This window comes from Pseudoliparis swirei, chromosome 18 (genome assembly GCF_029220125.1).
Source record: "Pseudoliparis swirei isolate HS2019 ecotype Mariana Trench chromosome 18, NWPU_hadal_v1, whole genome shotgun sequence".
NCBI classification, from domain to species: Eukaryota; Metazoa; Chordata; class Actinopteri; order Perciformes; family Liparidae; genus Pseudoliparis; species Pseudoliparis swirei.
The window spans coordinates 25,246,861-25,258,950 of record NC_079405.1 but is presented as its reverse complement, the minus strand read 5'-3'; the positions used below and the strand labels follow the sequence as shown (position 1 = coordinate 25,258,950).

Here is a 12,090-nt window from a genome sequence, read left to right as displayed (position 1 = left end):
ACAGTGGCTGTGATTCAGAGAACCTGCCGCCGCTGAAAGGGAGTGACCCTGCTGCTACCAGTTGGGAGCCGGAAAGAAGGAACGAAAGTCAACAAGTAGTGATGACTTGGCTTTTTTTGTCTCTGGGAGAATTTTCAGAGGTGGAAGACAAGGCAGTTTGACTGGTTCTTGGGGATTTGTACAGTAGGGAGTGCTTTCACAGGGGGGGAGGGAGGGGAACGGCCGAAGCCCAGACAGAAGATGAACTTTATATACCATTCACATGTCCATGCACCAAATATGAAAGGCGTTTCCTTCACTGATGATCTGAGACAACAGAAGTTGATTCTTCGAAAAGCTAAACGGTGGGCAATGACCCCCTTTTGTCCCTACGAGACAACGAAGAACCGCGATAACGGTTGGGTCACATTCTAAAGCGTGAACCTTTTGTGAAACTTGGGCGCAGGTTTGAGCTAGATCCACAAAAGCGTCTAATCCGCCTGGACCATTATTCTACCTGACACCTTAATCTGCCACAAGGGAAACACTAGCGCTAAGAATATACAGTGTTCAGCCCCAGCGGCGTTGCAGAGACAAAGCCAGTCTGAGTCCTCAACCTGTTGATCCAGTCCCCACTAATGCCCCGCTTTCACAGGTGAGAAGAGACACCAAATCCCACAGGAAGTCGGAATCACGCCACCGAGAAACAAGGGGACCAACCTTGACGCTTGGCAGGTGTGCTAGATACCAAGTCTCCGGCTCAGATTGAACAATATGTTGAGTCTGAGAACGCCGCGTTTCCAGTTTTATGAACAAAGGGATGGTCTCGTAACAACAGACGGCGAGCGAACGTCTTCTCGACGTCACTGAAGAGATTCATTGGGTTTCGGCGCAGGGCTCCCATGATGTAACAGATATGGTCTCCAGCCATCACAGCAAGTACTAACTTATTCTTTGGGTTCGACCGTGTGTTTACAGCTCCAACGTGTTGGCCGACATATTGCGGCAGCTCTGCTCTGTTTGTAACCGTTGCTCTAATTCAGTCGCTTCGGCCATTTCATGTAAAGCTGGTCCAAAAAACACCAAACATACAATTGTAGTTCTGGAGTTCTGCATCGGTGGGGAGAAAGTGATTCGTGACAATGTGGCTGGTATTTTCCGGTCCAGCGAAGAGAGGTTGGGATGGGGAGGTGGGGAGGGCAACAGATGCAACAACATGCCTGTGAAAGACAAGACGGACAGACAACACTGGGTCCTCAGTCGAGTCGAGAGACGATCTCGGTTTCACCGGAGAGAGGCCAGACACCGCCAGAGCCGGTAACCCGACGCAGGAGGCAGTTCCACAGTTCCACAGGTGAAGCCTCGGCCCAACGAGGGGAACCACAACATATATCCCTCCTTCTGCAGACACTAAAAGGGAGCTGGGGCTTTCCATGCCAGGAATTGCAAAACACCCTCGGGCCCCCGTACATTTACCGCCGTTCCCATGCCAGGCGGGAAGGGAAATGAGCAGGAAGAGGGACGACGGACAGAAGATGAGTCGCTATATTTAGTTTCCCTTTGCCCACATCCACCCCCTGGGAGGTGGCTAAGAGCCTCGCTACAATACATCCAGCACCCATTGGCCGGATGTTGGAGAATCAGGAGACAAGCACTGCTACGATTTCCTTTTTTCTTTAATCAAACATTAGGACCACCCAAACCGTCCGCGATACACTTTACAACCTTCAGGGCCATATGTCCTGGGAATCAGGTCGAGCGAAGAGCCAAGTGGCGCTACTCTATAACACTCAAGCACAATGACTCGATTCACCGGCTGTCATAAAGAAAGAGTTGTGTGTGTGTGTGTGTGTGTTTAACAACCATGGGAAGGAGAAAATAAAACAGATATTCCATCAGCGCCGGGTGGGAGGCGCAGACAGCACCCGCCGACGGAGCGATGAGATGACACCGTGACCTCGATTTCATTTGCAGAAATGGAAGCTGGCAGCATCAGAGACGGACAAGAGATCACCGATGGATCCGGGGGGGGAGGGGGGGGGGAGGTGCCAACAGGCTCGTCTTTTTAGAGAAATATATCACACGTCCGTCCTACACATACACCTGACAAAGGGAGAGAATAGGCGGAGTGTTGCCTTCGGTAACACCGATGCAACACGGATGACAGATCCACTTTAAGGTGGATTGCGGAGCCTTATGGAGACGAATCTGTGCCACCTTCAAATGCAAATACTTTTAATTGCTGTTGCGTCATGCTCAAATGAAAATGCTAAAGTTTGATGTTGATTAATTGCTGTGCTGCCTAGAATAGAGTAGAGTTGTTGTTTAAAGCAGTGCATGCAATGAGTTTGTTTCAGAACTGTATGAAGCTCATATTGAAATACCATAAAGGTTTATTCAGTCAACCGATTCTCTATTTTTTTGTCTCCAGCTTGTCATCTTCGTTGTATTCCAATACGAAATATTGTATCAAATGGTCCGGAAACAAAAAGCAATCATGGTCCCGTCAGTCATCTTCCCAAATAGGGGGCATAGATTATTTTAAAGTGGTTTGCTAATCGATCCCTGATGCCTGACGTGTCAACCGGAAAAACCATGACACATCAACATTTAATAATAATAATATAGATGCAATGAAGAGCCCCATGACAGTTATGACGTGATATGCGTTCAAAGAGACAGATATCGCATGTCGAGGAGGGGCGACATCAATAGAGGCGCGTGTGCATGGATTTCACATGTTTCCACGGGGATTTAAATGTGACACACATTTCAAATGTCACTCCATATAGTTTGGGAAGGTGCTGTTGGGTTCTCCCAGACACACACACACACACACACACACACACAGGTAGGTAGAAGTGCTCGCATTTCTTAAGTCGTGTGCACTTACAATGAAGGATTAACACTGTTCCCGGAACTCAAACCTATTTTATTTGTGACATATTTTAAAAGCCTTACACATTTACGGATGTGGCCTCGAGCCAATCGGGGGCCGACCAATGAAGTGACACTCAAGCAAGTTGTGCCGGACCGAGCTGCGCTTGCGCCTGAGATGCACGCCGCCACCGCCCCGCCGACCGTGTTCAATGGTTCACCACGGCGCTCGCCTATGTGCCTGCCGAGGGAGAGGAGAGTTTTACACTAAATATAACCTGGCTGAGCCGCTGCGGAGGGAAGCTGAGGTCTGGGCCCGGGCCAAAGCAACAGTGGTTCTTCAATGCTTTGTCAGTCATTACTCAGACCTCACAAACGGTAATTGGAAATCACAGCCGAACATCGGCGGCGGTGCCAGACTTCTGGGGGCGAGTGGTTTTCGAGGCTTCTGCTCGCGGTTTCGCCAAACACCGCGGTATTAAAGTTGGAGGCGAAGGTGTCCTTGAGGTGTCCTGCAAATTAGACGGCGGCTGCAAACAGGAAGTTGCATTTGCTTCGTAGAGCACCAAACGTGCCCGGAGGAGAAAAGGGAAGAAACCGCATTATAGTTGATCGGGCGCACAGTCAATATTGAGTAAACACTCGACTGGAAAAATGCAAGCTGTCACAGCCAATAATAACAGCGTGGGAGACCTCTGACCACTGATGTGTGCCTCTGATGGTGAACTGTAGACCAATCAAAACAACTTCTAAGCTGTTTTTTAGCTCACATTTTCGGATATAATCCTCATTCAATTCAATTCCATTTTTTTATACAACCCAATATCACAAATTACAAATTTGCCTCAGAGGGCTTTCAAATCTGTACGCATACTCATCTGTTGTTATTCCTGGGCATTAAAATATATATATATAACTACTGCATAACAAGGGCCCTCACATATCAGAATGCCTGGCATTTAACCCCAAAGGAGAGTCTCTGACCCTCTAAGCTGCCGCCCACGCCCACACACACACTCACCCACGCCCGATATAGACTAAAGACTTTGCTGAGGAGTAAAAATAGGAGACTGCTGTTAGCCCTTCACGGGGAGGGCCGTGCAGATGAGAAATATCTGGAATAACGACGGGCCAGAGCGGCTTCCTTTTCACCCCGCCGCCTGCCAGCGGTGCGCTCGCGTCGTTATCGTGGTCGAAGTTGACCCACATTCTGGTGTCAACGTGGCGTGGCGGTGGAGGAGAGAGGGGAGCGGGGAGCGTGCTGTAATCCGACATTTGAAGAACTCTTCCTTTGTCCCGACGGAACGGAACTCCAATCGCTGTCGTCGTCCAAGCAGCCGTTTCAAATGTCACCGCCGCCGGCCGAGAGAGAGAGAGAGAGAGGGAGGGGGGCGTCGGGTTCATTCTTGGCTCCGCCTTCGGCCCGAAGATTACGACAGCGCCAGCTTTCCAACGCGAAAATGGCATCATGGTGGAGAAGGTTGACCCCGTGCCTCTGTTTATTCTGAACCAATGTTTACTTGCTGCCTGTTTATCTTAGCAGGCTGAGAGCAGCGCTCCTTAAAAGATCTCTGACGTGTCACCAGAGGCTTCCGGTTGCACGTTGGCTCTTCCATGTAAACATTGCACAACGCCTTGATTCGATTTCTAATGGGCTGTAGTAAAAAAAATAAAAGACGTTTTCTTTTGAGCGATTGAAGCCCAGATGAGTCAGAGGTTTATGCGAGTATAGAGAGGGCTTGAAATAGCAGAGATTTAGATTGGGATCTTAACTTAACGCATGAGCTCAAATATGTCAAAGAGGGAATGTCGGGCAGCAGCAGCGATGTTGCACTCTTTGCAAAACTCTGCGCGGCAAAACTTCCCCTCGAGGGTGCTTGGTCCGTTCAGCTCACAGCGGGACGCGGAGGCAGGACTCTTATAGAGAAACCTGCACACATATATCCGCCGACCTCTTCATGGATTTACGTCACAAAGGCACTTGCGTGACTTAGGAGTCTCGGGAAGAGGCCGATGCTCTCACACACAAACCCCTTTCACATGTTAATTCCATGTTTCACTTTACCGACGGACGGCTTTTTAACACGTGGGCTGATTTGGTTCGGCGCTGAGTTTGAATGTCTTTTTTTCCTTTGTTGGACGACTTCCCTCCTGTCCACCGAGAACAATCACGGAAACACCTTTCTTGGCTCAAGAGAACTCACGGAAAAACAAACAAAAAGTGCTCCTGAGACAAATAGTGGATTAATTAATCCACGAATCAAATTCAAAGTATTTTGACCATTGAAGAACAACTTGTTGATGATTATCTTAAACTTAAAAGTAGTCGGGTTTTAATAAAACAAGCAACGACATCGCCTTGAGCTGTGGGACGTTGATTTATCGGAAGAAACAGGAATTTGATGAGCCGAGAGAACGATCAACAATGCAATTAATCTTTAGTTGCATGAATAAATTCAAGAACAAGTTTCCATGGGTGTGACGGACTTTGGGTCGACTCAAACTAGCAGATTCCCAGCTCGGCCATTTGATACGACTCCTCTCTTTGGGGGGCGGTTGCTGGTGGCGACAGCAGTCTTGTAGCAACTAAAATATCAACTCATTATCTACGCTGGATTCGCTCGGCTCCCTCTCCTCGTTCTATCAAACACTCCAGATCTCACCTTACACTGGGAGTCAGCGTGAGATGAGACATCGATTACCCCTGCAATGTGTTCGGAGGCAGACTTTCTTTCTCTTTCTGCAAACTCAGCTTGCTAGAAAACACGATAAGCCCGGACAAAGTCTACCTCCACGGTTTATCCTCCAGACTCAACACACTCTAATCTTATTGAAACGCGTACTGGTGTCCTCCCCCCCCCCCCCTCGTACCCTCTGAACTCAATACCACAGAAGGTGGTGTCCTCCCCTGTCATAAAAAGCTGTGCACGCTGCATGAAGCCAAAGCAGAGCAATTAGGCGCCATGATTTACTCTTCCTGCTTTAATAGGGAAGTAGAGGGCCTCCCAGATGCAGGTCATGGTTCTGAACCTCGCTCCTCAGCTACCGAGTTAATCAGTTTGCGGCGTGTGTGTAGAGCCCGACGCTGAGAGAGACATTCGGCTTTTTTTTTTTTTTTACGGCTGCAATTTAACTTTTCTTTCCTCACGGCGTGACTCCCAAACGATCCATAACAACAACCAGGGGGGACCGATGATTAACGCTTTATTTTGTATTTTTACCTCATTAAAAAAAAACGGGCATTTTTCTGTCCGCGCTTTTGTCGTCGTCGTCGACCGCGTTCCGCTGAAGTTGCTGCTCGGAGGCAATTCTGCACACACAAAAAAAAAAAAACTTCCAACACATCAACGGTGCATCAGGGGAAGTGCAGCCGACTTGCCAAGGTAAGGACTACACGGGCCTCTCGAAAAGCAATTAAGGGAGAGAGAGTCATAATATTGAATGGAGGAGGGAGGGGGGGGGGGGTGCATTCCTCTGAGAGAGGCAGCAGCAGTAGACTGTGAAATTCATATTGACTGGAGAAGCAAACACACACACACAAACACATGCACACAAACACACACAAACACACAGGTAAGCAGGAGAGCCGAGTTCTTTTTCCTCTTTCTTCATCCCCCACTTTGCTCGTCAGCCAAAGAACAGCGTCTGTAGTCCGCTGCTTTAAAATATACATATTCTGATGAGTTCAGCCATCCGAAAGATGCACCTTTTAGAGAGAATAGAAAGCAGCACGCGGTCCTCAGAACACAACACGGCGCCTGTGTGTAGGGCGACGGACTTTAAAAAAAAGATATTTGGAAAATGCAAGAAAAAAAAAGACGATAAAAAGTACTGAGCTCTGGATGTGCGTTCACTGATGTGGTAAATCCTACTTGATTAAAGCAGGAAAACGCCTTCGACAATGAACTGTGCCAGTCCACTTAATTAAGTCAACTTGCGCCGGGGAGCGCTGGGAAATGGGAAGCAAAGCAAACAGGGCCGCTGCTGCTCGCCCGCCCGCCCGCCCGCCCGCCCTCTCTCGCCTTCTCTCTGGATGCTAATCAAAAAGGCTTGATCTCCAGGACAGGACAGGCCTCGGGGACGTCGCTCCGCTTGGCTGATCCTGGCAATTTGCTCTCGATAATACCGTCTTCTCACTCTGCTCCACCCGACCCAAACCCCCCCCCCCCCCCTCCCGGAACCCCGGCAACCCATCTCTCACACCAATCTGCGAAGGCTATTGGAAACGCACAAACACACGAACCCACTAAAGCACACGTCTGCCTTCAACCAGGGGGGAATAATCACATAATGGTCCACAGAGTTATTACACGCTCCCTATTATCCCGTCTCCCTCCGCGCCTCCAATTTAGGGATTCCACAATAAAGCTGATTGAAGATAAAAGGCGCCGCTTTCGATCGCCCAAAAACAATAATCATGTGTATTGTTTCAAGTGGAGTGGGAAACGAGAAGCGCACGCCACATCTTCGACACGGGCATCCTTCTCAGCCGCCGCTTGTGTTTTTTTAAATTGTTTGTACAGTGGAAGCATCTGGTGGTTATTATAACGCCTGGGGGTCTGAGGAAGGGGCAGCGGATAGGGACTGCATGATTTGTTTGCGGTCTGGCGCGAGAGAGATTCATGGTGATGCGTTTGAGTTCATCCTCTGCAAAAAAAACGGGGGAAAAAACCCTCAGCGCTCAACAAAGCGACGAGCGCTCCGGTTAGCCTAACCGCCGAGTCATCAGTCACACGGCGAGCAAACCACACGGAGTTTATTAATGAACCGGCACAGGGCTGGAAGAGGCAGGTGGGAATAAAAGAGCCGAGGATGAGGTTCAGGTTCCTACCTTTGAAGGAGATGAAGACGCGGGGTGCGGCCAGCGGGTCGTGGATCATCAATGGATTCCCGAGGACGAGGCCGGACAGTGCCAGGAGGGCGTGCACCGTCCACAGACCGTCCATCTGCATGGCGGACCAGACCTCCGGCAGGGCGCACACCAAGAGCCGTTAAAAAAAAACTATTTTCCTTTTTTTTAAATCTCTGCGGGGACAAAAAACAAACACGTGAGAGAAGAGAAGATGATTCCTCAAGTAGGAGCTGCACAAGAAAAGAGAAAGACAAATCTGCTACAATAGGTCGTTTATTAAGTTATGCGACGTGTCAAACAAATGGCTCCCGGGGGCCCCGTGATCCCTGTGAGTTCTGGTGATGATGCAGCGCTGAGGTGTGGGGATTACAGCCAGATCTCTGGGAGCTTAACAAGAAAACCAATGGAGACGCGCCAAGCTTTTAGAGATGTGTGCGCACTTCCATTTGGGAAGAATTATGCTTGGGTTTCTTTTCGTGTGTGTGTGTGTGTGTGTGTGTGACACAATGATGGAAAGAGCACGCTGACTCTAGTAAGAGAAGCTTTTCTTCTTCTTCTTCTGCTCCTCTCCACGCAACCCAAAACACATTCCTACGTCATGACACCATACGTGTGTGTGTGTGTGTGTGTGTGTGTGCTGCTCTCTAATTACAGCTTCACCTAACAGCGGGAGGGGGGGGGGGGGCTGTACCACGACCTCATGCTTACTAGAGAAAAAGAGTGGAGGGGGGGGGGGTTTGTGATTGGTGCAATTTAAAATAAAATATTAACTTTGCGGTTAAAAGGGGGGGGGGGGGGGGTTACAAATGACGACGGGCTCAAACGCCTCACTGGAACAGTTTAACAAGTGCTCCAAACAATGCAGCGGTGGTCGTCAATGAAGTGGCCGGTTAATGAGTGATCGATGGCGGGGAGCAGCCACAATGACCTCCACACATCTGTCACAGAATCATCAGGAAAAGACTTCGTTCGACAGGCCGCCTCTGGCCACCTCTGGCCCCCTCTAGCTATCCTCCGTCACACCCAGTGGTCCTTTTAATCATCTCTACCACGTTGCCACTTGTCTGCGTATTCAACTTGTCCTTCTTCTTCTTCTTCTTCTCCCACACAGCATCCTGACCTCACCGCTTAAGAGGCAGATCGCTCTTCTCCGCATGTCACACTGGACATGTCGGAAGCGGGTCTCCATCCCCTTTTTTTTTTGGAGAGACGTCCGCAGAGCCAAAGGGTCCTCAGACCCCGGGCCGGGCTGAGGTGGATTTATGAGCCACAGCCCAGCTGTTTAAACCCAGTTGTTTACTGACAATTTGTTAACCATCCAGCTGTTTATTCTGAGACAGAGGCCGAGTCCTTCGCACAAGCATATGAAATCAAACACCGGCACTGTGCTCGCAGACGACACAGCGGGAGACCGAGAGACACTGAGTCCGCTCACTTTAAAACACATCTCTCCAGTCATTTTGAGTCTGGAAAATAAATTCTAACGACAAAAAAAAAGGTCCATTTATGGAGAATCATTTATATATCCATCACACTTTGACCCAACTGCTTCATACCGACACACCAGATGTCCCGCCCTCCGCTGATGCTCTCAGCTTCTTCATTGTCTGCGTCTATACACAAGTTATTAATCTTCACATGTTGGGCTAATCTAAAGCAACTATTTAACTTCTAGTAAAAGATAAACGCTCAAAATAAGTCAGATGGGGGGGGGGGGGGGCATAACCCCCTCCCCACTGAATCCTGCTGGTTTATTCAGAGGACAATACAAAAAACACAGATCATTTATCATATTTCACAACAATAGGGCAAATGCATTTTTTCTTTCTTTAAAGCCTCCTCCCCCAGAATGAATGCTGACAATAAGGAAAACAACATCAAGCTGTGTTAATATATTCCCATCGCAGTGTTCTTCAGCATTGAAGACAAATGAAAGAAGAAGAACAAGAATTCAATGGTTGAATGTTGAATGATAGAGACTGTAATCTGTGTGTGACAGACTGCCAGCCTTGGCCACACATGGACGACAGAACTGTAAACAGTCTGGTGTGGTATTAGAGCGCACGGTGAACTGAATAGCAAATCCATAAATAGTAATAATGATTCCTGTAAGAATCGAGGTTTGGATCCATCAAACATGTTATGTATGCTTATCGATTTCTGTAAAAAAATATATATATTAGAATTAAATGAGAAAACAGTCGTTGGAGCATGCTGCAAGAAATATATATGTTTTAATGCGCGCAGCTGCAGACAGGTACGCTTTATTAAAGCATCAACAATAATAATAAAAAGGGTAAATGGGAAATAATACGTGGAAAAAAGGGCAAACGCGCAATCAGGCTTACCTTGTTGGGGCGGCGTTCCGAATATAACTTCAGATCCGACCATGCAAGTCATTGAACAAAACCAATTCCAACAGATCGGGTCACTTTGGTCTCCAAGTTGAAATCAATAATAACAATAGAATAAATCCCCGTGGTGCTGCTGCTGCTGCCGCTGCTGGACAGTCCCTGCTCAGGAGGGCGGGCTGTACCTGTGCACACTGCGTGGCCCCGGAGTTTGTCAGAGCACAATAAGAGAAGAAAAGAAGAAAAAAGAAAAAAAGGGAAGGGAGAGAGAGAGAGAGTGTGTGAGAGAGAGAGAGAGAGAGAGAGAGAGAGAAAATCTTTCTCTAGTACAATCTTGCGCGAGACCGCGAGGCGTGGAGATATCGTCGTCGCACGAACGAAGGCAACATCTCGTGGGGGGAAGGAGGGTGGGAGGGGGCGGGGGGGGGGAGTGGGTTTTTTGGGTGGGGGGGGATTTTAAAAAATGAAAAAATAAAAGCAGTTGGAAACCAAAGTCCCCCCGCGGTGCACAGAGGTCCAGGCACGCAGCGTGCAGTGCTCCTCTGTGGAAAGTTGGGCGCTCCTGACTGTGGAGGGGAGGCGGCGCGCGAGCAGGTGGATGTGCAGGAGCCCCGCGCGCCTTGAAAACACACCCACAGGGCGGGCGGCGCAAAGCAGCCGAGCCGCCCATCAGCCATGCCGGGAGGAGACGTGATTCACTGGCGGTGTTACCACCGCCGTGCGCTGTCAGAGGAGGAGGAGGAGGAGGAGGAGGAGGAGGAGGAGGAGGAGGAGGAGGAGAATAGATGATCCGCATTATATTCTGCACTATAGATATGAAGGTTGTTATTACATGAAGTGCAGAAAGTTGCTAGAATTGCGCAGACACTATCCAGAATAAGCGCGCCATTTATTGGCGTATAAGGTGTAATTACTATTACGCAATAGTTAATGATTCATGTTGTTTATATATTAGTTATAAGACATTCACAAGCAAGAGAGTTTATGTTTTTCCAAGTTGTGAACCCCCCATTGCTATACCGGTCTCTATCTGTTTCTCACACAGCCTGCAGTTATAAATCTAATAGCTAATTAACACAAAATTATAATCATTACGTATTTCGTTAATGACAGCCTGAAGCCCTTTTTATGAAATGAGTGCTAATGCTCTCATTGGTTAGAGGGAATCTCCACAACCTGGCAGCCTTCTTATTCGCAACTCATAAGTGACATACGGTATTGATGAATGATGGAATAAAACATTATTAGTGAGTGGTAATCCAAAGTATTACCCATATGAGCACATTATTAAATCCCATCATCAGATCTACAGATGGGTTTTACAGTATAGTTTTACAAAACTCAATATTCAAACCTGCATTTCCAGATTTTTCTTTTGGGGGGGGGGGGGGGGCTTGGACACACGATGCAAACGCCTCAAGACATTCATTTAGAGTCTTCCAGAACATAATATTATAAAGAATGCTTGGTTAGCGATTTTGGGGTTCACAAACATTTGGTTTTGGGTTCATCAAAGGAGGACTTTATGTAATCCTTTTCCCAAAAGAAAACAACAATAAAAATGGCACTGTATACTTAACTGGTTTCAGGCACTGATCAGACTCCTCTCCAAATGTAATAACGATTACATTATGGGTAATAATTCTCTGAGGTTTGTCAACGCGAGCGTCGCTATTCAAATTACACTGGATTATCGTTGGATAAATTGTGATATGAAAACATTTTCATTGATCGTAGCAGATTTAAAAGGCTGGATGGAGTCGATGAGAAGTTCCCAGTCCATCTGTTGCCAAAACACCACGATGTCGTGAACTGAAAAGGAAGTCATTATTATGCTTAATATTAATGCAAACATTAATTATTAGTTTATTGTGCTTTGATTTAAAGAGACAATAGCTTCTGTGTGAATGCACAGACAGGTCTCCTGTCAAACAGAAAAGTGAAGGTGCCATCTGGAACCGAAAATGGTTCTTCCGAGTGATGCAGAAGAACCATTTCTGGTTCCACACAAAGAACCTTTCAAATTATTTT

At 47.8% G+C, this 12,090-nt stretch overlaps 1 protein-coding gene across 5 annotated transcripts in view; it reads right to left on the bottom strand.

Moving 5' to 3' along the window:
* Window positions 1–10,313, bottom strand: part of sema3fb (sema domain, immunoglobulin domain (Ig), short basic domain, secreted, (semaphorin) 3Fb) — a 60,524-nt gene extending 50,211 nt beyond the window's left edge. For 4 of the 5 annotated variants that reach the window (XM_056437973.1, XM_056437972.1, XM_056437975.1 and 1 more), the window contains exons 1-2: window positions 10,057–10,313; window positions 7,688–7,881 (exon numbers count right to left, since the gene is read on the bottom strand). In XM_056437973.1, the coding sequence (XP_056293948.1) occupies window positions 7,688–7,808 (121 nt within the window). In that variant the 5' untranslated portion in view covers window positions 7,809–7,881; window positions 10,057–10,313. Of the gene's footprint in view, window positions 1–2,940; window positions 3,845–7,687; window positions 7,882–10,056 lie in introns of those variants that run through there. The other variant, XM_056437976.1, reaches the window with a different exon arrangement.
* Between the last annotated feature and the right edge of the window lie 1,777 nt (window positions 10,314–12,090).